Source organism: Phyllobates terribilis, unplaced genomic scaffold (assembly GCF_046119375.1).
Source record: "Phyllobates terribilis strain yellow unplaced genomic scaffold, ASM4611937v1 Scaffold_8__6_contigs__length_399053987, whole genome shotgun sequence".
NCBI classification, from domain to species: Eukaryota; Metazoa; Chordata; class Amphibia; order Anura; family Dendrobatidae; genus Phyllobates; species Phyllobates terribilis.
Genome location: NW_027362768.1, coordinates 65,546,565 through 65,572,468, shown reverse-complemented (window position 1 = coordinate 65,572,468; position 25,904 = coordinate 65,546,565). Strand labels below are relative to the sequence as shown.

Here is a 25,904-nt window from a genome sequence, read left to right as displayed (position 1 = left end):
GGTTTTGGAAAGAATTGTGTAATTTGCTCAGCATTGAACTGAATCTTTCCACTGCCTATCACCCGGAGACCAATGGTCTGGTGGAACGCACTAACCAGACACTGGTGACATACTTGCGCCATTTCGTTTCGGCCAACCAGAATGACTGGTCAATATTGCTTCCCTGGGCAGAGTTTGCCTTAAACAACGCAGTGGCGGATTCCACGGGCCAGACTCCGTTTCTCTTAAATAATGGCCAACATCCGCGAATCCCGTTTCCTATGCCGATTTCCTCTGTGGAACCAGGGGTCAGAGATTGGGCTCTTGAGGCGCGAGAGGTTTGGGATCATACCCAGGAGGCTATTTTGGCTTCTAAGAATCGGATGAGTGAGTCGGCTGATGCTCATCATCGTCCAGCCCCCGTATTCTCTCCAGGCGACAGAGTGTGGCTCGCGGCTCGCAACATCAGAGTACGCTGGGAATCCGCTAAGTTTGCTCCCCGTTTTATTGGTCCTTTCAGAATCCTAGCCCAAATAAACCCCGTAGTGTACCGGTTACAATTACCTCGACACATGAGGATTCATGACACCTTTCATGTGTCGCTTCTCAAGCCGGTTCGTCTGACAAGATTTTCGGAACCCCAATCTGCTCCAGACACCAGGGGTGATGAATTCAAGGTACAGGCGATTGTGGGGTCTAAGATGGTTCGGGGGAAAATTTTTTACCTCGTACACTGGAGAGGTCATGGATCTGAGGATCGCTCCTGGGAGCCAGTGGACCACATTCATGCCCCCCTGCTCATTGAGGAATATGAGCGTCAAGTGGAGGGGGAGGTTAGAAGGGGGGATAATGTTAGGCGCCGGGCTTTATGAAGTATAGGTTGCGGAGGGAGTCAGGGCTCCAGCAGCCTAAGTCTAAGATGCATCACACTGAGCATGCCCGTGATATGGCGGACCGTGATTGGTGGTTCGGGAACCAGCTGATCCGGTGACCTGGCACCGCCTGATTGGTCACAGGTGACGTCACCAATGGTGCGACAGTGGGGCAGGGCTTTGTCTTTAAAAGGCCACAAACATGGCGGCACGCTCAGATCATAGAGCATGATGCTGGTGTGTGGACGTCTGTGCTCCACGTGTAGTTTCTGCTAGGCAGGTTAGCTCCATAGAGGCAGGCTAGTGGAAGTAGGCAGGTAGCTTCGCCTTGCAGACTGGCTCTGTCAGTGGGGGTCGCCTTACACCCCGAGCAGCCTGCAGGACCAAGTGGAGAAACACTCCTCTGTCCAGTAGCACGCCGGCAGAGGGCACTTACCCATCGGCGAGAGTCACACGCATTTTAGCGCCAATTCCTACAGCGTAGCTCCAGTATCGAAGACAGGGCTACTGCTTTTCACCCGGTCGCACGTCTCCCTGCGGTTCTTGGAGATTTTGTGAACCGCTGAAACCCGCTCAGTGTGCATTAACACGGAGTGGTTTTTCAGTTAAGTAGGTGCTATCCCGGTCACTCTTCTCCCGTGCAGTTAACGGAGATAGAGCAAACCGCTATACCCATTCCTGTGTGCAGTACCAAGGAAGGGTTTAACATTTAAGTTGGTTACTTTACTTTCCACCCGGAAAGTGTTTGGCAGCAGTCCTCCAGGCTGCATCGCGGACCCCGGGGTCGGTTGAGTTCCATTTTAATAAAGTTGTCTGAAACCGCCCTCCTGACATCAACACTATAAGACAAGTGTGGGGGAAGGTTCCCGGACACTCTATGGCTGCTTTTCTAATGTGGATCGGACGTTCTTATGCATGTTATTTGTCAAACCGCATTGCAGATCAGACCATTGCCCAACTCTGTAGTCATGAAATTAAATGCGCAAAGAAAGATGTTTTTGTGTCAAAGCACCACCGACAAGTGCGAGTTGATGTTGGACGGGCTGCTATTGCTTCTGCAACAAACTGCATTAGAGGACTTCCTGGGAGAAATGACACCCAGAGTAGATACGGTTTCCCGCTATGCCAGTCATTTCACTGAGCTTAAGAATATGGCTGTGGTGAAATACAACTCTCAGCAAAAAAAGCTGTGGTCTGGCTCCGTACCGTCCCTGGCCACATTCACCTGTCCATGTGTTTGTGGTTAGGCGGTCCTTCCCAGTAAGTCCATTGGGGAGGGCACGGGTAATGTTGTGGGACCCGTGCTTGTGGAAGACAGAGACGATATTGGGAGAAATAGTGGCGGCTGGGGACCAAGTATGGACACCCGGCCGCCGCCGGCATGAGGTTATTAAAGACTTTCTCCTCCACAAGCCTAAAAGGCCACATTTCAAGTGAAAGCAGCTTTAGAGGACTTCCTAGGAGAAATGACAGCTGGGTAGATATGGTTTCCCAAGTCCTTTCAACAAGCTAAAGAATATGGGTGTGGTGAAATACAACTCAGCAAAAAAGCTGTGGACTGGCTCCGTACCGTCCCAGGCCACATTCACCTGTCCTCGAGTTTGTGGTTAGGCGGTCCTTCCCAGTAAGTGCACTGGGGAGGGCACGAGTAATGTTGTGGGACCTATGCTTGTGGAAGGCAGAGACGATATCGGGAGAAATAGTGGCAGCTGGGGACTGAGTATGGACACCTGGTCGCCGCCGACATGAGGTTATGAAAAGCTTCCACCTCCACGAGCCTAAAAGGCCACATTTCAAGTGAAAGCAGCTTTAGAGGACTTCCTGGGAGAAATGACAGCTGGGTAGGTATGGTTTCCCAAGTCCTTTCAACAAGCTAAAGAATATGGCTGTGGTGAAATACAACTCAGCAAAAAAAAGCTGTGCTCTGGCTCCGTACCGTCCCAGGCCACATTCGCCTGTCCACGAGTTTGTGGTTAGGCGGTCCTTCCCAGTAAGTGCAATGGGGAGGGCAGGGGTAATGTTGTGGGACCTGTGCTTGTGGAAGGCAGAGACGATATCGGGAGAAATAGTGGCGGCTGGGGACTGAGTATGGACACCTGGCCGCCGCCGACATGAGGTTATGAAAAGCTTCCACCTCCACGAGCCTAAAAGGCCACATTTCAAGTGAAAGCAGCTTTAGACGACTTCCTGAGAGAAATGACAGCTGGGTATATATGGTTTCCCAAGTCCTTCCACCAAGCTAAAGAATATGGCTGTGGTGAAAGGCAATTCAGCAAAAAAAGCTGTGGACTGGCTCCGTACAGTCCCTGGCCACATTCAGTTGACCACATGTTTGTGGTTAGGTGGTCCTTCCCATTAAGTGCACTGTGGAACTTGGAGACGATACCTGGAGAAATAGTCATGGCTGGGGACCGAGTTTGGATACAGCTTCCGCCACCACGAGCCTAAAAGGCCACATTTCACGTGCAATCAGCTGTAAAAAATTTGGCTGTATAGTACTGCAGCCTATGGGTGGGTGGGTGGCTGGCTGCATACTTGCGCATGCATTCCAAGGAATGGGGTAGGGACAACTGAAGGCTGCACTGGGACAAGGACTTGGTCGTGATTGTTGCAAGTCTGCAATGACAGGTGCATGTCGGGAGGCATCTTCGCATGCGCCAAGGATCACTTATGATGGGCACACTTTTAGGCAGTGACCTGGGAGTCAGAGATGCTTCCAAAGGTCTTCCCCATGCTGTTCCCATGTCTTTTCAGCACCGTATGCATGTGTCTGATGATGTCTCACAGACCACATAGCCAGATAAGGTTGTAAAATGTTAAAATGACATTTCCCAGTGAATGCATTTGTCTTGGTTGAAAGCAATGCAAAAGTGCAAAACACATCAAAAACGCTACGTGTGAACATAGCCCAAGGTGTGGAGGAGTATTTTTGTTTTTGGTTATTTATTTTGCCTTATATACAAGTCATTACCCTGGAAAGGATGTTCTTTAACATATTTCCCAGGAAAATCCATTTTGGTTTCGTTTTTGCATGTTTTATTGTGAGTCCGTAAAAGTGGCGTAATACTCTGACATTGTTGTTGATAGTAGTGACCTGAGAGTCAGAAATGCTTACAGGGGTCTTCCCCATGCTGTTCCCATGTCATTTGAGCACTGTTCTGGTCAATTTGCGCAATTTTTAGGCCCTTTTAGCGCTCGCTCATCACTAGTCCAGATCTCTCATTGACTTTAAACATCCTGGCAGTCTGGCTCCTACACTATAGTGATGTTCTACGTCACTGCATAGTAGAGCAGCTACACACGATCGATTCTTCCTCCATACACTGCTGCAATTTGTTCACTTGTTCACTGTGTATAGTGAGGGAGCAGGAACTGCTGATTAATAGAAGACCCAGAAAGCTCTGCTGTGCAGCCAGAAAGCTGCACTTCCTCTGTAATTGGGGCCAATATATCAGTCCTAGTTACAAAGGACTTCTCCCCAAAGTCTTTTATGACCTTATGGGAGGCACAATGTATAAAATAAATCAAACATAAATAAATAAACAATAGGCAGGTAATACATTACATAAATAAAAATTCAATGTTACTAGGCCTGATCCTGTAAAAAATAAAAAGATTGTGTCTGATATGTATATAAAAAGATTTTTACAGAATGTGGAATACATTTTTATATGTATTTTAGTGGTCCTTTGTGGTCATAACAAATGTGAAAAATAGACACTTATTTCCCTTATTTTCTCACTATCAGCAAAAAAAGAGAGTATAACAGTGGCATCAATATGAAACCCCATGTATCATGAAAAAAAACACGCAAAAATTACTTGAATATCCAAACAAGAAAGAAAATGTTAGCTTTTTAAACAGCATATATGATAAAACCCAAAAATGTGCCTGGTCAGGAGGAAAGGTGGATGTCCCACTTTTGAACTAGTTAATATGTTTGACAACCTTTGATTTCCATAACTCCCATGACTTTTCCTTCTTCGTGTTGCAATTTAAATCTTAAGGAGTGTATGTAGTGAATTTTTGCAGTTTCTTTTTTGTATATCACAAATGAAAAAGGGCAATTTTATTATTTCTGTTGTCTGTTTTGCAAAAATGCTCACCTCAACAAAACAGAAAATTGGAAATGTGGTAAAATTAATTATTGCTGAACCCAATTTACTGCACTAATGTATGATGTTTCCGGTGTCAATCATTTTCAATGAGATCAAAGATGTGAAATGCACAAGTCATGGATTTCCTTTGTGACATCAGATTGTAATATTGAGCAGTATAAGATTCTTTTTTTAGATTATTTTTAAGTATTGGACATTTTGCCTGCCTAGTTTTGCATTAAAATTTTCTGAAAACAATGGATCTCATGTATAACGTCAGGAATTCCCCAGAAGACAGCAAGATTTGTTACTTATAGTAGGGATGGTGTTAGTAATTAGTTGTATGAGTTCCTCAGGAAAGGATTATTTTTTTCAGGGGTTCCTCCATGCTAAAAGGTTACATGCATTGACAACTACCTAGATAACATAGCGCTCTTTTCTTTCTATCACATCGTTCATCGTTCCATTTACCACTTTCTTTTAATCTTCGTATATAAATCTCCACACAGTCTTGGTTATTCCTTTTGTTGTTTGGCTCTCCTTTTGCCCAATTTTCTTCATTGTTTGTAAGTGTTTTATTGGTTCCAATCCAAACCCAAATGTTGTTTTTTTTCCGTAATCCTATCCAATAGTGCGTGCTGTCATTAGGCAGATACTGAGTTAAAAAAGAGATTTCTTCTTTGTTTTGAATTGCAACCATGTCAGTGAAATTTGTTCTGCACCAATCATGGGATTCATTCCATGTTTGCACTGTGGTGCTATAATGATATGTCCATCCAGATACTTCTACAACTGCCAACAATCCTAAAAAACAAAATCACATATTGGATGATGTAAATATAAATCTCACACAATTTGCTGGTTAACTCTTAGACTATTATTCTATACAGATACTGTATCCTTTAATTTTCTTACCCTTATCAATTATAAGCACATCTATAAACTTGGGCCCCGATTTACCAAGACTAGGGATTTTTACACCAGTCTTGAAGAGGGGGCATGGTGAAGTCAGAGGTGCCTGATTCATCAAAGTAAGCCTTCACCTTCCTGACCAGACCAATTTTTCCAATTCTGACTCTATGAGGTAATAACTCTAGAAAGCTTCAACGAATCCCAGTGATTCTGAGATTGTTTTTTCATGACTTATTGTGTAGTACTTCATGTTAGTGGCAAATTTAGGTCGATATATTTTCCATTTATTTGTGAAAATATTGTAATTTTGGTGAAATTTTTGAACATTTCAGAATTTTCTAATTTTAGGTTTTATGCTCTTAAACCAGATAGTTATATTACACAAAATAGTTAACAAATAACTTTTACCACATGTCTCCTTTACATCTGTATCATATTTAAAACTTTTTTTTATTAGGAAGTTAAAAGGATTACAAGTTTATTAGCAATTAGTGTTGAGCAACCCCCGTAGTGTTCGAGTTCGGTTCGTCGAACTGTTCGTCGAACACCTTCAAACACCGTTAAAACCAATGGCAGGCAGACAAAAACACATAGAAACACATAGAAAACACCTTCAAAGGTGTCCAAAAGCTGACAAACTGCTCAGAAGACACAAATAACAAATGGAAAAGTGAAAAGTACATATAGTCATGCGAAAAGAAAAGAGGTGGAGGAGTAAAAGGAGGGGGAGACACAGATATAGGCATGTCATGCCCTTCTAAAATCCAAAAAGTGAGAAGCCGACACGTTCAGTCCGCTCCTGCCCGTGCCACCTCCGTGTCGCCGGGTTTGTGCCAGAGCCGCGGTGAACCCTGACGGCCAGCCCCCCTCTCCCAATACTGGTGCCTGTCCGCTGGTGGGTCGAGCGAGCCCCCCCTGTGGTGGAGGAAGCTCTAAGCTTTTTAATTTAAATTGTCTCTCTAATTTGAATGAATACACTTTAAATCCATTTACAAGGATCTATTGGAGGGCAAGTCTCATGCCAGCAGCCGCGTAATTCCAGCTCCAGTAGCGTCCACTAAAGCTGCTACAGTTAAAAAGCTTTTATAAGGATCGAGCTCGGCTGTCCACCGCAAGGCATCCTACTGCCAGTCCCAGCCCCTATGCCTTGGGGTGCCTCCTGATGCTCTTCACTGAGTATCCCGTGGTCCCGAAGCATTTCCTTTGAAAAAATTAAGTGTCCAAACTACAGGTGGTGTAGCTTGCTTAACAGCCGGGATAATCCGCTGACTACCAGACACTGCTACTAGGCACAAAGTATTTCCTGGGCTAGATGCAGTTAAAAATTTGTAATTAGATACTCTCGTTGGATGCTGAGAAAGCATTCCATAGAGTCTCCTGGCACGCCATATATGATTCTCTTAAAAAGCTTGGGGTAGGGGTCTAGGGGACCCTTTTATAGCCAAAATCACGGCCCTGTATCACAATACGTCACCTAGGCTGAAGATAAATGGAACTGTAGCACCCTGAGGTCTCGGTTGCTACAGAGGTATTGCAACTCACCCAGAGGTGTGATATCTCACTCTCAGGTAAGGATAGAGTGTGGATCAGGACCCGACACCTGCATGCATTACACCACATTGCCGTAGGGCAGGGCGACCAATATGCCTCTGAGATGGGCACGACAGTCCCTGTCCCTGACTGGAGTGGGGGGAGGGAACACTGAGGAAGGGGAACCCTGTAGTGCAGGAGCAGGGAGGAAGCAGTTCCTGGGTGCATTGAGAAGGGAGTATAAAAGGTGGGCACCATCTTAGTTCAGTGCAGAGAAGTCTGAGCAGAAGTGGCAGGGAGCAGGGGCTCTGCATGAGCTCTGCTCCGGAGGCGGGCCTAGTAACAGATGCCCAGGCCTGGAAGAGGGAGAAGGAAGGAAGAAGAGCAGAGAAGGCTCCAGGAACGAGGAATGAAGGGATCCCAGGGGTGCGGACGGGCGAGTCGCCACCGCACGCCCGAATCCACCTGCGTGGAGGGGTCAGGCCAAAGGGGGAGACCGGTCCCCGAAACTAGTGGAGGCAGGAAACGACCCTCAGCTAGAAACCGGAGGCTGTGACATTTTATGTGGCGCAGCCCCTCGCTACACCCGCTAGGAAGGCACCACATAGGGTCAGGGAAACTGGCGCCAAGTTTACCAAGAGGAGGCCCGAGGCAGCCGGACAGAAGGGTTGGTAAGAAAGGCCAGACAAAGGACACACAAAGGGGGTCCTGTGAAGCACTCCAAAGTTATCTGGGAGTTGTCTGAGCCCCTCACCTGGTGAGCACAGTACGACGTGGGCAGCCGTTACATGCAGACGTGGTCTGGATAATAAGAACTGTGAGTAAAGGCCCTGGACTGCATCACTGACTCCGTGTCGTTACTGCTGCTGCCCTGCACCATCACCCCCATCCTCCGCATACACTGCCCTGAGGCTATACTCCTCCCGTGGGGAGTTATGCTACACTCTGCTGCACCCACAACACCAGCCTCAGCGGTCTGCCCTGCAGCGGCGGTTCATTCTGACCGCAATCCACATGTGGCGTAGTCGGACATTTAAACATCAAAACCACATAAATAATTCCGCCACTGGTTTGACCACCCTGAGCCACGGAAACGGGTTGCCGCCACGAAGACTACAACCACTAGCATCCACCAAAAAGGGTCCGGCTCCTGGTGTCCCAAGGCCCAGGGGGTGCATCAGAACATTTTCATCACCTTTCACAATCACCAATGGGACAAGGCAGGGATGTCCTCTGTCCCCTCTCTTATACATCCTAGTGACGGAGCACCTGCTCTCATCAATTCGCCATAACCCCAATATTAGGTGGATTGAGGTGGGAGGCACCAAGTACAAGTGCTCTCTATTTGCTGATGATGTCCTAGTATATATCACTCAATCACATATATCCATCCATGCTGTTATGGCTGAAATAGATCACTTTGTTACATGGTCAAATTTTAAAATCAATGCAGCGAAGTCTGAGGCCCTCGATGTCTCCCTCCCCAAATCCATATAGGATTCCATCCAGTCCAACTTTCCCTTTGCCTGGCCCTCACAGGGTATCAAATACTTAGGAATTCCTATTCATAGAGACCTCTCCCATCTATGTTATCTTAATTTTGGGCCCTTTATTGAACAACTCCATACAGACCACGGTTGGCAAGTTAGAACTGTAAGATTCACTACGTGAACCACTGGTGTTTTGTGGAAAAGCACATGTACACTGTGTTCCAATTTATTATGCAAAAAGTGTTTAGGAGTGATAAGGGAAGAATTTGTTTGTTTGTCAGTTAAACTCATTGATGGTGATGTGTGTCAGGGCTCTTTATATCACTGTAAGCAATTGCAGACACCTGTGCTAATTAGTTTGTCAGGTGTGTCCAATGAAAGGCAAGACTACTTAAGAAGGCTGTCTCACATTATTAAGCAGCCTACATTTTCTGCCAAAATGGGAAAGAAAAAGGATGTGTCGGCTGCTGAGAAGCAACAAATTGTGGAGTGTTTAGGTCAAGGCATGACTACAATCAACATTGTGCGATGATCAGGATGAAGTGTCTTGGCAATCAAGAAGTATGTAGCTGATTCACAGTACACACGTGTGCGTGCTGATAAGGGCAAATTGAGGACTCTTTCCTACAGGCAATTACGTCAGGTTAAAAGAGCAGCGGCAAAAAAGCCTTGTCATAGCAGCAGACAAGTTTTTGAAGCTCCTGGTGCCTCCAACGTCCCCCGAACAGCAAGATGCAGGGTCCTTCAGAGGTTTGCAGCTGTGCATACGCCATCCTGTCGACCTCCTCTATCCACTTCACACAAGCAGAAACGGCTCCAGTGGGCCAAACATTACATGAAGACTGATTTCAAAACTGTTTTGTTCACGGATGAGTGCCGTGCAGCGCTCGATGGTCCAGATGGATGGAGTGGAGGATGGCTGTTTGATGGACACCCCACGCAAACACGGCTACAGCGCCAACAAGGAGGAGGTAGAGTAATGTTTTGGGCTGGAATCATGGGGAGAGAGATTGTCGGCCCCTTTAGGATCCCTGAAGGCGCTAAAGATGAACTCCATAATGTATGTGGATTTTCTCAAACAGCACTTCCTGCCATGGTTCAAGAAGAAGAACCGTGTATTTCACAGCAAGATCATTTTTTTGTATGATAATGCACCATCTCATGCTGCACATAAAACATCTGCATCTCTGGCTGATATGGGCATAAAAGGGGACAAACTTATGGTGTGACCCCCCTGCTCCCCTGACCTCTACCCCATTCAGAACCTCTGGAGCATCATCAAAAGGAGTGTCTATGATGGCGGGAGGCAGTTCACATCTAAGCAACAGCTCTGGGAGGGTATTCTGTCCTCATGCAAAACAATTGAAGCAGAAACCATCCAAAACCTGACAAATTCAATGGACGAGAGAGTTCAGAAGCTCCTTTCGAACAAGGGGTCCTATGTGAAACTGTAACATCACCTAGAATAAAGTTTTGAGTTGAAAACTGTTTGATTTCAGTTTCTAATAACCTGCTAATGCTTATAATTTCAAAAATGACCATTTTTTTGGTCTTTATTAAAATGAAAAGGTTGATCGAAAAGTTTGGGGGATCTAAGAGTGTGGCAACCCAGTAGTCATGATTACTTCGAATTCTGACAATATGAGGGTCATGTTACAGGTAGTGCAGCAAGAAGGCACTTATGTGTCTTGCGCATCTCGGAGCCCCAAAATTATTTTCCGGGCTAGATGCAGCTAAAAATTATTATTAATTTTAAATCTGGTGGAGCTTAGTATAGATGGCCCAATAGGATCAGTGCTGCACACTGCTACAAAGCCCAAATTATTTTCCAGTCAAGATACAGATAAACATGATTAGTAATTTTAAATCTGTTGGAGCTTATTATAGATGGCCTAATAGAATCAGTGCTGCACACTGCTACAAAGCCCAAATTATTTTCCAGCCAAGATACAGATAAACATGATTAGTAATTTGAAAGCTTAAAACGGTTGGTAGGGTGATTTTAACCAATCATCAAGCTTTTACTCTCCCCAGGATGACACAGGGGTAGAAAAGTCGTTTCGGATCCATGATTTGTTCATCTTTATGAACGTGAGTCTGTCTACATTATCAGTGGAGAGCCGCGTGCGCTTATCTGTCAGCACACCACCAGCAGCGCTGAACACACGTTCAGACAGAACGCTGGCTGCGGGGCATGACAAGATCTCCAAGGCGTAAGTGGCTAGCTCCGGCCATTTATCCAGATTGGAAGCCCAAAAAGAGCAAGGGTCCAGTGACACAGTCATGGCTTCAATGTTTACTTGGAGATACTCCTGTACCATCGTCTCTAGGCGTTGACTATGTGTCAGACTTCTTGTCTCCTGTGGCCTTGCAAAGGATGGGCTAAAAAAGTGGTGAAATGATTCCGCAAAATTGATGTTACCAGCAGATACTGTGGTTCTGTTACGGTTTGAGTGCTGAACACTTGACGGTCCCACGGTTGGCAAGTTGGAACTGTGAGATTCACTACGTGCACCACTGGTGTTTTGTGGAAAAGCACATGTAAGATTCTGCAACAGTCTCTGCTGATACTCCTGCATGCGTGCATCACTTTCTATGGCAGGAATAATTTCTGCAAATTTACTTTTGTACCGGGGATCTAACAGTGTGGCAACCCAGTAGTCAGGATTATTTCTAATTCTCACAATTCGAGGGTCATGTTGCAGGTAGTGCAGCAAGAAGGCACTCATGTGTGTTGCGCATCCAGGAGCACCAAGTCCCTATTGTGTTGGTGGCGAGGTAACAATCATGCTTCCTTCCTCTGTCCTCTCCCCCCAACCTCGCACAACAGAAATGTGATCAAGGTCTCCCTCATCTGATGAGTCTTACATCAGTTTGTCCTCCACTTCTTCCTGGGCTCCTGCACCTTCCTCACTAGTTTGGCTGCTACCATGCGCGCTGGTAAAACCATCTCCCCCACCCTCACATGCCTGCCGCCTTGGTGCTGCCGACCGTCTGGACCTTGCAGATGTTAGCCCTTCCGCATACAACTCCTCCTCCTCAACTTCCTCCACCTCCTCTTGTGCCACCACCTGACTCCGAATTCTGTTTAACATGTGCTCCAGCATGTAAATCACCGGAATAGTCATGCTGATAATGGCATCATCAGCACTAAACATCTTCGTCGCCATTTCAAAACTGTGCAGAAGGGTGCATAGGTCCCTGATCTGAGACCACTCCTCCAGCGTGATTTGCCCCACCTCTGGATCTCGTTGGCCCAGGCTATATGTCAGAACGTATTGCACCAAGGCTTGTCGGTGCTGCCACAGTCGCTGCAACATGTGCAGAGTTGAATTCCACCGGGTAGGCACATCGCATTTTAGCCGGTGAAGTGGCAGGCCCAACGACTTCTGTAGAGATGTAAGTCGCTGAGCTGCGGGATGCGAACGGCGGAAGTGAGCACACAGTGACCGTGCCCTCTGCAGAAGGCCATCTAGTCTGGGATAGTGGGCTAAAAATTGCTGGACAACAAGGTTCAACACGTGAGCCATACAAGGCACGTGTGTGACATTGCCCCGGCGAAGGGCCGCACCCAGGTTTGCAGCATTGTCGCACACGGCCTTCCCTGGTTTCAGGTCCAGTGGAGACAACCATTCATGAAATTGGTTCTCCACAGCTGACCACAACTCCTCAGCTGTGTGACTCACATTTCCCAGACATTTCAAAGTAAAAACCGCCTGATGACGTTGAGCCCTACTGCCAGCATAGTAAGGAGGTGTGCAGGATCCCTTCTGCGCAGTTAGAAAGCTTGTGGCATGACCAGACAGGCTTTGGGTGCAGGTGGAAGACTGAGAGGAGGTTGAGGAGGCAGAAGCAGTGGAGGAACTTTGACATAAAGAGGATTGACGCACAACTCGTGGGGACGGCAAGACTTGGACAGCAGCCCCTTGTCCTGCTGTCACCATAGTTACCCAGTGCCCAGTCAGCGACATGTAACGCCCCTGTCCATGCCTACTCGTCCAAGTGTCTGTGGTGAAATGCACCCTGTCACACACAGAGTTTCTCAATGAAGCGGTGATGTTGTGTGCGACATGCTGGTGGAGCGCAGGCACACCTTTCTTTGAGAAGTAGTGCCGACTGGGCATCTGGTACTGGGGCACTGCGACGGACATAAGGTCTCGAAAATCCTCTGTGTCCACCAGGCAGAAAGGCAGCATTTCTGTAGCCAAGAGCTTGCAGATGGTGAAATTCAACCTCTTAGCTTTCTCATGGCTAGGAGGAAATAGTCTTTTACTTGTCCACATCTGAGGGACCGAGGGCTGGCTATTGTGCTTAGACGGGGTTGATAAGGGTGTCCCCGGCAAACTGCCGGTCTGTGAGGAAGATGCAGGTGGACATGTTAAGTTGCCTTGATCCAAAGGTGGTGCTATCGATGTCGGACAGCGCTCAACACCAGCTGGTGTTACCACCTCCAAAGAAAATGATGACCTGCCAATCACGCTGGCTGTTGCGGGTAAAGAGGTGGCAGGTCTGCGCCCCAAAACTGGTGTGACTGCTGTCCCCCCAGTCACAGAGGATGAAGAGGCCGTGGATGCACAAGATATGGCAGACGGTGGTTGGCCCGGCCGGCTAGGCCGCATTGTAGCACACTGAGCTTCCCACTGCAACTTATGCTTCATGTCCATGTGCCGGTTCATGCATGAAGTACTCAAACTATGTATTTTTTGGCCTCTACTTAGCTTTTGCTGACAAATGTTACAAATAACACGAGTTGGGTCATCTTTATCCATCTGAAAAAATGCCCAGGCTATGCAAGGCTTAGCACCCATGCGACCTGAAGAGCCACCACGACTTGTGGTGAGAGGCAGAGTTGTGTTTGAGGATGCAGTTGTTGACGTGCTTCCAGTACTACGTCTCTGTCCAGGAAGGCGCAACCTGACCTCGTCGTCACTAGCATCTTCCTCCACCTCCTCTGCTGACCTCATCTCTTGGCTGACTGTGGGTTGACAGTAAGTGGGATCTCCAACCTCATCATCATCACCCTGTGCGTTATCACACCCGTCGTCCTCAGAGCCAACCTGTTCCTGCCCTGACAAAAAACTAAAGTTGTCGCTCCAATCAGGTATTTGAGTCTCATCATCGTCTTCCTCATTGTCTCCACCAACAGGAGTTACAGTTTGGGAATGAGGGTCTACATTATGGTCAGAACCTTCTGTGTCTGGTCCTGGATCCGACTCATAAAGATTCTGGGCATCAGTGCAGATCATTTCCTTGTCTGGATTCACAGAAGCGCTGGAGTCGACCTCTGATTCCCAGGCTATAGTATGAGTAAACAGCTCTGCAGACTCAACCATCTGTTCTACCTCATACTCAGACGGGCAGCTGGAGATTTGGGAGCTGTGAGAAAGCAAGTGCGATTGGGGTGGCACCTTTGAGGACTGGAGTATTTGTGATGTTGAAGTTGATGTGGAGGAGAGCCCACTTAAAGGAGCACTTGATATCCGTTGAAGCACCTGCTGTTTTTGTGCCTCATCTGGAATTTGTAGCGATTGGCGTGGCCATAAGAAAGGGATCTTATCACATTGTCCGCTAAAAGAAGTAGACATTTTAGTTTGGCTGGAAGATGGTCTTTCTTCTGCAGATGTTACTGTTGCTTTAACACCTACCCAACGGACACAACCTTTTTTCCCCTTCCCAACACGCCTATTCCCCTTTCCACCAGCAGCAGGCCTTTTTCCACTCATTTTGGTGGTTAACTAATTCACAACTCTGGAGTTGTTTGCACAAAAAAACAATGGATGGGAACCGAGCAGAGCTGAGTGGCCAAACTGTGGTATTAGGCCAAAACTATTGGCTGGGTTAGATGCAGAAAAAAATTATATTCAGTTTGCAACCTGATGGAGGTCAGTATAGATGGACTAATAGAACAAGTCCCACACACAGCTAGAAGCCCAAATATTTTTTCAGAGGTAGATGCTGAAAAAAATTTTATTCAGCTTGCAACCTGATGGAGGTCAGTATAGATGGACTAATAGAACAAGTCCTACACACAGCTAGAAGCCCAAATATTTTTTCAGAGGTAGATGCAGAAAAAAATTATATTCAGTTTGCAACCTGATGCAGGTCAGTATAGATGGACTAATAGAACAAGTCCTACACATAGCTAGAAGCCCAAATATTTTTTCAGAGGTAGATGCAGAAAAAAAAATATATTCAGTTTGCAACCTGATGGAGGTCAGTATAGATGGACTAATAGAGAAAGTCCCACACACTGCTAGAAGGCCAAATATTTTTTCAGAGCTAGATGCAGACAAAAAATTATTTTGAATTTGCAACCTGATGGAGGTCAGTATAGGTGGACTAATAGAACAAGTCCCACACACTGCTAGAAGGCCAAATATTTTTTCAGAGCTAGATGCAGACAAAAAATTATTTTGAATTTGCAACCTGATGGAGGTCAGTATAGGTGGACTAATAGAACAAGTCCCACACACTGCTAGAAGGCCAAATATTTTTTCAGAGCTAGATGCAGTAAAAAATTATATTCAGTTTGCAACCTGATGGAGGTCAGTATAGATGGACTAATAGAACAAGTCCCACACACAGCTAGAAGCCCAAATATTTTTTCAGAGGTAGATGCAGAAAAAAATAATATTCAGTTTGCAACCAGATGGAGGTCTGTATAGATGGATTAATAGAACAAGTCCCACACACAGCTAGAAGCCCAATATTTTTTCAGAGGTAGATGCAGAAAAAATATATATTCAGTTTGCAACCTGATGGAGGTCAGCATAGATGGACTAATAGAGAAAGTCCCACACTCTGCTAGAAGGCCAAATATTTTTTCAGAGCTAGATGCAGACAAAAAATTATTTTTAATTTGCAACCTGATGGAGGACAGTATAGATGGACTAATAGAGAAAGTCCCACACACTGCTAGAAGGCCAAATATTTTTTCAGAGCTAGATGCAGATATAAATTAATTTTAATTTGCGACCTGATGGAGGTCAGTATAGATGGACTAATAGAGAAAATCCCACACACTGCTAGAAGGCCAAACATTTTTTCAGAGCTAGATGCAGAAAAAAATTATATTCAGTTTGCAACCTGATGGAGGTCAGTATAGATGGACTAATAGAACAAGTCCCACACACAGCTAGAAGGCCAAATATTTTTTCAGAGGTAGATGCAGATAAAAATTATTTTTAATTTGCAGCCTGATGGAGGTCAGTATAGATGGACTAATAGAGAAAGTCCCACACACTGTTAGAAGGCCAAATATTTTTTCAGAGCTAGATGCAGACAAAAAATTATTTTGAATTTGCAACCTGATGGAGGTCAGTATAGATGGACTAATAGAGAAAGTCCCACACACTGCTAGAAGGCCAAATATTTTTTCAGAGCTAGATGCAGACATAAAATTATTTTTAATTTGCAACCTGATGGAGGTCAGTATAGATGGACTAATAGAGAAAGTCACACACACTGCTAGAAGGCCAAATATTTTTTCAGAGCAAGATGCAGATAAAAATTATTTTTAATTTGCAGCCTGATGGAGGTCAATATAGATGGACTAATAGAGAAAGTCCCACACACTGCTAGAAGGCCAAAAATTTTTTCAGAGCTAGATGCAGACAAAAAATTATTTTGAATTTGCAACCTGATGGAGGTCAGTATAGATGGACTAATAGAGAAAGTCCCACACACTGCTAGAAGGCCAAATTTTTTTTCAGAGCTAGATGCAGACAAAAAAATATTTTTAATTTGCAACCTGATGGAGGTCAGTATAGATGGATTAATAGAGAAAGTCCCACACACTGCTAGAAGGCCAAATATTTTTTCAGAGCTAGATGCCGATAAAAATTATTTTTAATTTGCAACCTGATGGAGGTCAGTATAGATGGACTAATAGAGAAAGTCCCACACACTGCTAGAAGGCCAAATATTTTTTCAGAGCTAGATGCAGACAAAAAAATATTTTTAATTTGCAACCTGATGGAGGTCAGTATAGATGGATTAATAGAGAAAGTCCCACACACTGCTAGAAGGCCAAATATTTTTTCAGATTTAGGTGCAGATAAAAATTATTTTGAATTTGCAACCTGATGGAGGTCAGTATAGATGGACTAATAGAGAAAGTCCCACACACTGCTAGAAGGCCAAATATTTTTTCAGAGCTAGATGCAGAAAAAAATTATATTCAGTTTGCAACCTGATGGAGGTCAGTATAGATGGACTAATAGAACAAGTCCCACACACAGCTAGAAGGCCAAATATTTTTTCAGAGGTAGATGCAGATAAAAATTATTTTTAATTTGCAGCCTGATGGAGGTCAGTATAGATGGACTAATAGAGAAAGTCCCACACACTGCTAGAAGGCCAAATATTTTTTCAGAGCTAGATGCAGACAAAAAAATATTTTGAATTTGCAACCTGATGGAGGTCAGTATAGATGGACTAATAGAGAAAGTCCCACACACTGCTAGAAGGCCAAATATTTTTTTCAGAGCTAGATGCAGACAAAAAAATATTTTTAATTTGCAACCTGATGGAGGTCAGTATAGATGGATTAATAGAGAAAGTCCCACACACTGCTAGAAGGCCAAATATTTTTTCAGAGCTAGATGCAGATAAAAATTATTTTTAATTTGCAACCTGATGGAGGTCAGTATAGATGGACTAATAGAGAAAGTCCCACACACTGCTAGAAGGCCAAATATTTTTTCAGAGCTAGATGCAGAAAAAAATTATATTCAGTTTGCAACCTGATGGAGGTCAGTATAGATGGACTAATAGAACAAGTCCCACACACTGCTAGAAGGCCAAATATTTTTTCAGAGCTAGATGCAGAAAAAAATTATATTCAGTTTGCAACCTGATGGAGGTCAGTATAGATGGACTAATAGAACAAGTCCCACACACTGCTAGAAGCCCAAATATTTTTTCAGAGCTAGATGCAGAAAAAAATTATATTCAATTTGCAACCTGATGGAGGTCAGTATAGATGGACTAATAGAATGATGCTATGCCCAAAAGATTTTACTTCACTAGGTGCAGTAAAAAAATTGGTATTCTATACACAGGTGGTATATCTTGCAACACAGATAGGCTACTCCACTGACTAACACACTCTGCAATAGGCAAAAAAGGATTAGCTTTGCTAGATTCAGCCAAATGCTGTGAAAAAAACTTGCACAGCACTGGCACAGACCTGCCTGGCAAAAACTGATATTAACTGATGTAACCTAGTCCTGAAAAGGACTGCAATTACAATTAGTCTTTACTCCCACAATCTATCTATTTAAGAGCATAGACCTGCCTGATAAAAGTCGTAGGAAATGCTGTAACCTAGTCCTTAAAAGGCCTGCAATCACAACTATTCCCTACTCCCAAGCTATCTGTAGATTTGTGCGAAAATTGGCTTGAAATTAACAAGGTATAGCGCACACAGCAACAGCGGTGCCGTCTAACACGCAGCTGCAGCAGTGAGAAAATGGTGGCGACGGGGAAAATGGCTTGGTCTTATAGGTCAAGGACATGTGACATACACTGCCAATGACACATGCCCTTGCTTGTGTGAAAAAAAGCACTTTGCTCCGTGTGTGCGCTGCTGATAGGCTGACAGATTGCACCTCCCCACTGTAAATGCGGGAAAGAGAAAAAAAAATGGAGATCTTCATTATTCCTGCAGAGATCCATCCCCTGCCCCTCCCCCCACCCCGCTGTACACTCAAACTGCGTATTAACATTAATTTTCATCATTACTGAGAAAAAATCCAGTTATGATTTTGGTGCACGAACAGTTATCGAACATAACCTCGAGCAGCCGAATTTTTCTCAAATCGTTCGTGTTCGCCGAACGGCTCGAACACCGCCCTAAACAGCTCGAATTTAAGATTGGCGAACAGTTCGAGTCGAACAACGCTCATCTCTATTAGCAATATTTCATATTTTCAAAACCAATTTTTTAGGAATCACATCACATTTAATGTGACTTTGAGGGGCCTATTTGACAGAAATTACACAAAAGTGACATCCCTTTAAAAATGCACCCCTCAAACTGCTGAAAACCACATTCAAGATGTTTATTAACCCTTCATATGCTTTACAGGAAATAAAGCAATGTGGAAGGAAAAAATTAAAAATAAATTTTTTCTCTAAAAAAATGTTACATTAGCCCCAATTTTTTTATTTTCATAAGGGTAATAGGAGAAAATGCAACAAACAATTTCTCCTGAGTACGACAATAATCCATATGTGGTGGAAAAATACTGTTTAGGTGCACAACAGAGCTGAAAAGAAAAGGAGCACCATTTCACTTTTGGAACGCAAAATTGGCTGGAATCAATAGCAGACGCCATGTCATGTTTACAGAGCCCCGGATGTGCCTGAACAGTGGAAACCCCCAACAAGTGCCCCATTTTAGAAACTACACCTTAAGGAATTTATCTGGATGTGTGGTGAGTACCTTGAATCCACAGGTGCTTCATAGAATTATTTTATAATGTTGAGCCGTGAAAATAAAACATAAATAAAAAAATGAAATTTTTCTCACAAAGGTTGCTTTGGCTGAAAATTTTTAATTTTCGCACAGATAACAGTAGAAAATGCACCATACAATTTGTTGTGCAATTTCTCCTGAGTATGTTGATACCAATATGTGGTGGAAAAGTAATGTTTGGGTGCACAGCAGGGCTCAAAAGAGAAGGAGCACCATTTGACATTTGGAATGAAAAATTGGCTGGAATCGATAGAGGACACCATTTCATGTTTGCAGAGCTCCTGATGTGCCTAAAAAATGGATTTCATATCGCTGAGATGTGAAAATAAAAAAAATCCTTTCTCCTCGCAAAAATATTGTTATTGTCCTAAATTTTTCATTTTCACACTGGTAACAGGAGAAAATGCACCATACAATTTGTTGTGTAATTTCTCATGAGAATGTCGATACCCCATATGTGGTGGAAAAATACTGTTTTGGTGCACGGCAGGGCTTGGAAGGAGCACCATTTGACTTTTCTAACTCAAAATTGGCTGGAATCAAAAATCAAAAATTTCATGTTTGCAGAGCTCCTGATGTGCCTAAACAGTGGAAACCCCCCACATGTAACCCCATTTTAGAAACTACGACCCTGAAGGAATTTATGTACAATTGTGGTGAGCACAGTGAACCCACAGGTGCTTCACAGAATTTGATTATGTTGAGCCATGAAAATTAAGAGTTTTCCCACAAAAATGTTGCTTTAGCCCCAAATTTTTCATTTTCACAATTTTTCCTGAGTACACCGATACCTCATATGTGGTGGGAAACTACTATTTGGGCAAACTGCTGAGCTCCAGAAGGAAGGAGCGAGTTTTTGAGCACAGACTTTAATAGAATGGTTTGTGGGCGCCATGTTGCATTTGGAGAAGCCCTGATGTGCCTAAACCATGGAGACGCTGCACAAGTGACTCCATTTTGGAAACAACACCCCTTAAGTAATTTATCTAGAGATATGATGAGCACCTTGATGTGCCCTTAACATTTTTGATTGCTTACTGTTCCGATTTTTGGGAGGCAGAATAAACAAAAACCAGCAATTCAGGAATAGTTTTTTTATGACGTTCACCATGTCGTAAAAGTGATAAGGTAGCTTTATACTTCACGTCAGTATGATTGCAATGATACCACATTTATGTCTTGTTTTTATGTTTTGCTGCTTTTACTCAATAAGTATAATCTTATATAAAAAAAGAATTGTTTTTGCTATATTCTGAAAACTAGCTTTTTTCATTTCTCTGCTGACAGAGCTGTTTGGCAGCTTGTTTTCAGCAATTTTAGTTATGCTAACCATTTTATTTCTATTCAACTTTTTGGACGCGTTTTATGCCACATTTTGTTCGGCGGTATGATGAGAAGGCATCGTTTTCTGTCACTTTTTTATGCTGTTCACTGAAGTGGTTTACTAGTTTGACAGTTTTATAGATCAGGTCGTTCTGGACGTGGTGATACCAACTATGTGTATTTTTTTATGTTTTGTCGCTTTTACATGATATGGTAAATATTTATAAAGTTTCAAGGACGACTTTGTTATTTCCAATTAAAATACTTTCTCCATTTAAAATATCTTCTCCCTTAGGTAATGTAAAGCCATGCCCCTGTTCATATCTCTGTGGTTGTAATAAAGACTTGTGACTGGGCATCTGGCAGCAGACATGCCTGTACACTAATAAACACTGGTTGTGTGCTCTTGTCTCCGATCGATCGACTCTGAGTTGATCAAAACTGGCAAACGTGTGAAACCTTTTGAGTTTCTCCTAAAGCTTTCCATACAGGTTTCCACATCATACATAATAAAAACAATTTTTTAGAAAAAAGAATTGTTTTTGCATCGCTACATTCTGAGAGACTTAGCTTTTTTACTTTTCTGCTGACTGAGCTGAATGGCAGCTTGTTTCTTGCGGGAAAAGATGACGTTTTCAGGTATACAACTTTTATTCACATTTGACTTTTTGATTGCATTTTATTCCACTTTTTCTTCAACGTTATGATGAAAAAGCATTGTTTGTTTCATTTTATTGTGTTCACTGAAGGTGTTAATTCGTGTTTTAAAGATCACATTGTTCTGGACTCAGAGATACCAAATAAGTGTATTTTTTTTACCTGAATCTTGTGACGATTGGAGGTTGTCTGCAGGTAAGTACTGGGAGTAGGTCACAGATATATGGAGGAGACATGTTTTAAATGGCTTTGTATGCCATGGTTAGGGTTTTGAACTGTTGTCTCTGGGCAATGGGGAGTCAGTGATGGGATTTACATAGAGGAGAAGACAGGGAATAGTAGGGGGGCAGGTGGAGTATTCGGGCAACAGAGTTTAGGATAGATTGGAGGGCTGCGAGAGTGGTAGAAGGGAGGCCACAGAGCAGGAGGTTAAAGTATTTGAGGTGGGAGATGATGAGGGCGTGCACTGGTCTTTTTGTAGATTCATGGTTGAGGAATGTGTGGATCCAGGAGATATTTTGGAGTTGGAGTCGGCAGCAAGTGAAAAGGGCTTGGATCTCAGGTTTAAAGGAGAGATCAGATTCAAGCTTAAGGGACTGTGGAGAGTAGAAAAAAATACAGCAAATAATGAGCAGTATTTACCTGCTCAGATCATCAGACTGCACTACCAAAATGCACTACCAGGGTGCAGCAGACCCATTTAAAGATGGCGGCTACACAGGTGCAAATTACTGAAGAGACAAACACTCACAACCTACCATTTCATGGAGGGGGTGACTGCTTAGCATTTGAATTGCACACAAAAAGACTTGTATAGGGCGCTGTTCACACATGGGTAGTGCACAGTATCCAGCTTACAGCCTATTAGTTACGCCCATACTATTAGGTTATGCGGGCTGCCCGGTACTATCCAAGTGCACCCCATGGGAACAGACACCCCAGTTTACAATGCTAGCGCTAATGGGCCAGGCTGCACCCCGGAATAAAAAAGTGCAAAAATGCATATACATAATATATGAGGTATTAGTCAATATTTTGGCCAAAATATGTAAGCTTGAGAACCCGCTTCAAAGGTCCTCATGCTTACGAGTCCCTACACTAAATACAAAATCAAAGTCATAATAAAAACAATTAAAATTCCCCCAAAATTCAAGAAAAAAACACAGCGAAATAGTTAGCAGTATTTACCTGCTCACATCTTCAGACCAGAATGCACTACCAGGGTGCAGAAGACCCGTATAAAGATGGCGGCTACACAGGTGCAAAATACTGATGAGACAACCACTCACAACCTACCATTTTATGGAGGGGTGACAGCTTAGCATTTGAATTGCACACAAAAAGGCTTGTATTGGGCACTGTTCACACTTGGGTATTGCACAGCATCCGGCTAACAGCCTATTAGTTACGCCCATACTATTAGATTAGGCGGGCTGCCCGGTACTATTATCAGTATTTTGCACCTGTGTAGCCGCCATCTTTATATGGGTCTGCTGCACCCCTGTAGTGCATTTTGATTTGAAGATCTGAGCAGGTAAATACTGTTGATTATTTTGCTGTGTTTTTTTCTTGAATTTTGGGGGAATTTTAATTGTTCTTATTGTGGCTTTGCTTTTTGTATTTACTAGGGTAAGTAGGCAACGATTGACTTTGATGGATAGGTCAGTTGGTGGGGTTGAATGAGATAGTGGAAAGATGATAAATTCAGTTTTATCCATGTGAAGTTTTAAAAATCTAGCAGAGAAGAAAGATGAAATAGCTGACAGACATTGTTGGAATCTGGTTAGTAAGGAGGTGATATCAAGTCCAGAGAGGTAGATCTGTGTGTCATCAGATAGAGGTGATATTGATGAGACTCAGATACCTGAGACTCACGTGCACTGTACTGTGCTGTCACAACTCACGTTATCTGCCAACTTTGTTAAAAAATGACAGAGTAGAGGCAAAAATTGCAGTAATATGACTACTACAACCCCTGGCAAAAATTATGGAATCACCGGGCTCAGAGGATTTCATTCAGTTGTTTAATGTTGTTGAAAAAAAGCAGATCACAGACATGGCACAAAACTAAAGTAATTTCAAGTGGCAACTTTAAGGCTTTAATAAACACTAAAAGAATTCAAGATAAAAAATGTGGTACTCAGTAAGGGTCATTTTTTTCAGACCAAGCAGAGGGAAAAATTATGGAATCACTCAATTCTGAGGAAAAAAGAATTGAGTGATCTGTGATCTGCTTTTTTTCACCAACATTAAACAACTGAATGAACATCCTCCGAGCCCGGTGATTCCATAATTTTTGCCCGGGGTTGTACATGCATGAACTGGTACATACAGGATAAAAATTCATTAGACTGGGAATTTCACTGTGCTAAAATGCAGATTAGCGGGCCTCGCCAACCACCGGCCAGCCCATTAACCTTAACTGCCACTTCTTCCTCCTCCAGCACCGTAGCAAGTTTTCTCACACAAATCTCCACTTGTTTACCCGCTACAGTTGGGGTGAGTGAGAGCCCATCAGCTGTTTACGTGAGTGGACATGCCTGTTGTTTTTGACCGATCTCAGACACCGAGCACACCACATCTTTCTCAATCCATCATAACATCTCTGCCTGCACCCCTCTCACAGTCCAGCAGTTTGTAGTGTTCACCCTATTCCACCTTCTCTCAGCACATCACCCAGTCCTCGGTCCTGAAGTTGTGGTCACGTAAAAGATTTTTTCCTCCTACACATGCCAAACCTAAGAGCTTGAACTTCACCATCACCAATCTGTAGGCCATGGAAATTAATTGCCCAGCCACGAAGATCTGCCTGTGCTGCACCAGCGTTTTGCAGAAAAAAAATCACCCATTCCTTGTAAAAAGCTATGTCTGCCAGGGTGCATTTTGCCACTGACACCTGGACAATCAAGCATGGTCTGGGGCATTGCATCTGTCTTACTGGCCACTGGGTGATTCTAGTGGCTGTGAGGGCAGGTGAGGAATGGGCTGCTCCAAAAGTCTTGAAATCCTGAATGCTTGCAGGGCGTTTGGGGATGGAAAACTAAACCACTGCCCACCAGAAGATGGAGAACTAAACTACTAAACACGTAGGGTTCGAGAAGGAAAAAAATACACAACAGAACATGAAGAACTTAATAGCTAGAGTTAGAGAACTAAACCACTAGACACCAAGGTGTCACTAGAAACCAAGTCTTGGAATCCCCAAGGTTTGGGGGACAAACCTTGGGGATTCTAAGGATTGCATCTGTCTTACTGGCCACTGGGTGATTCTGGTGGCTGTGAGGGCAGGTGAGGAATGGGCTGCTCCAAAAGTCTTGAAATCCTGAATGCTTGCAGGGCGTTTGGGGATGGAAAACTAAACCACTGCCCACCAGAAGATGGAGAACTAAACTACTAAACACATAGGGTTCGAGAAGGAAACAAATACACAACAGAACATGAAGAACTTAATAGCTAGAGTTAGAGAACTAAACCACTAGACACCAAGGTGTCACTAGAAACCAAGTCTTGGAATCCCCAAGGTTTGGGGGACAAACCTCTGTATCTAACACTTCCTCCACTGCTTCTGCCTTCTCCACCTCCTCTAGGGCCTTCACCTGCACCCTCAAACTCTGCCTTAATGAGACAAGCATTCCAAAAGTGCAGATAGAATCCCCCCCACCTCCATACTGCGCAGCCAGGGCTCACTGCGATCAGGCAGTATTTAAATTAATATGCCTTGGATATCGCACTCATAAAAGGCAGGAAAGCGTTCCTCGTAATGCCAACACGAAGGAAGTTGCCTGAGTCTGGTTATTTTTTAAAGACTCTGCAGATAACCCCAAAAAGGCCATTTGCACCACCTGCCAGGCCAGCATCAGCAGGGGTAGCAAAACTACCAGCCTGACCACCACCAGCATGATCAGGCACATGGCAGCAAAGCACCCGACTAAGTGGGCCGAACCCCAGGGTCCAGCAACAGTGTCTGCAAGTGACACCAGTACTTTTTCCACTGTTGTGCGTGCACACCAATACCCTGTTCATGGCACATGTGAAGATGCCTCCCGCCCTGCACCTGTCATTGCATACTTTCATGCAGCATCTTCAGAAAGCATGTCCACATCCTTGTCCCAGCACAGCGTTCAGTTATCCCTACCCCAGTACATGGAACACAAGCGCAAATACGCAGCCAAAGCCCAACAGGCAACACTACTAAATTCATACATTTCGCAAATGCTTGCACTCTAAATGTTGCCTATTAGGCTCATGGAGACTGAAGTTTTCCACGACCTGATGGCGGCGGACGTCCCTTGGAACTTGGTCCCCAGCCGCCACAATTTCTCCCAGTGTGCCGTCTCCGCATTACACAAGCACGTGTCCCACAATATTGGATGTTTCCTGAACAATGCAGTTACTGGGAAAGTCCACCTAACCACGGACATGTGGACAAGTGCTTGTGGGCAAGGATGGTACATCTCGCTGACGGCACACGGGGTTAATATTGTGGAAACCGGGACCCAGTCGGACCTTGTGATGGAACACGTACTCCCGACGCCGAGGATTGCTGGATCAATCAGCGTTGCAC

The 25,904-nt window shown here is 44.2% G+C and overlaps 1 protein-coding gene across 3 annotated transcripts in view; it reads right to left on the bottom strand.

The window, feature by feature from the left end:
• The window catches only part of LOC141156717 (E-selectin-like), a 1,180,370-nt gene that overhangs the window by 844,702 nt on the left and 309,764 nt on the right, over positions 1–25,904 (bottom strand). For all 3 annotated transcript variants that reach the window (XM_073643013.1, XM_073643011.1, XM_073643012.1), the window contains one exon: positions 5,366–5,752. In XM_073643013.1, coding sequence (XP_073499114.1) covers positions 5,366–5,648 — 283 coding nt within the window. In that variant the 5' untranslated portion in view covers positions 5,649–5,752. The remainder of the gene's footprint in view (positions 1–5,365; positions 5,753–25,904) is intronic.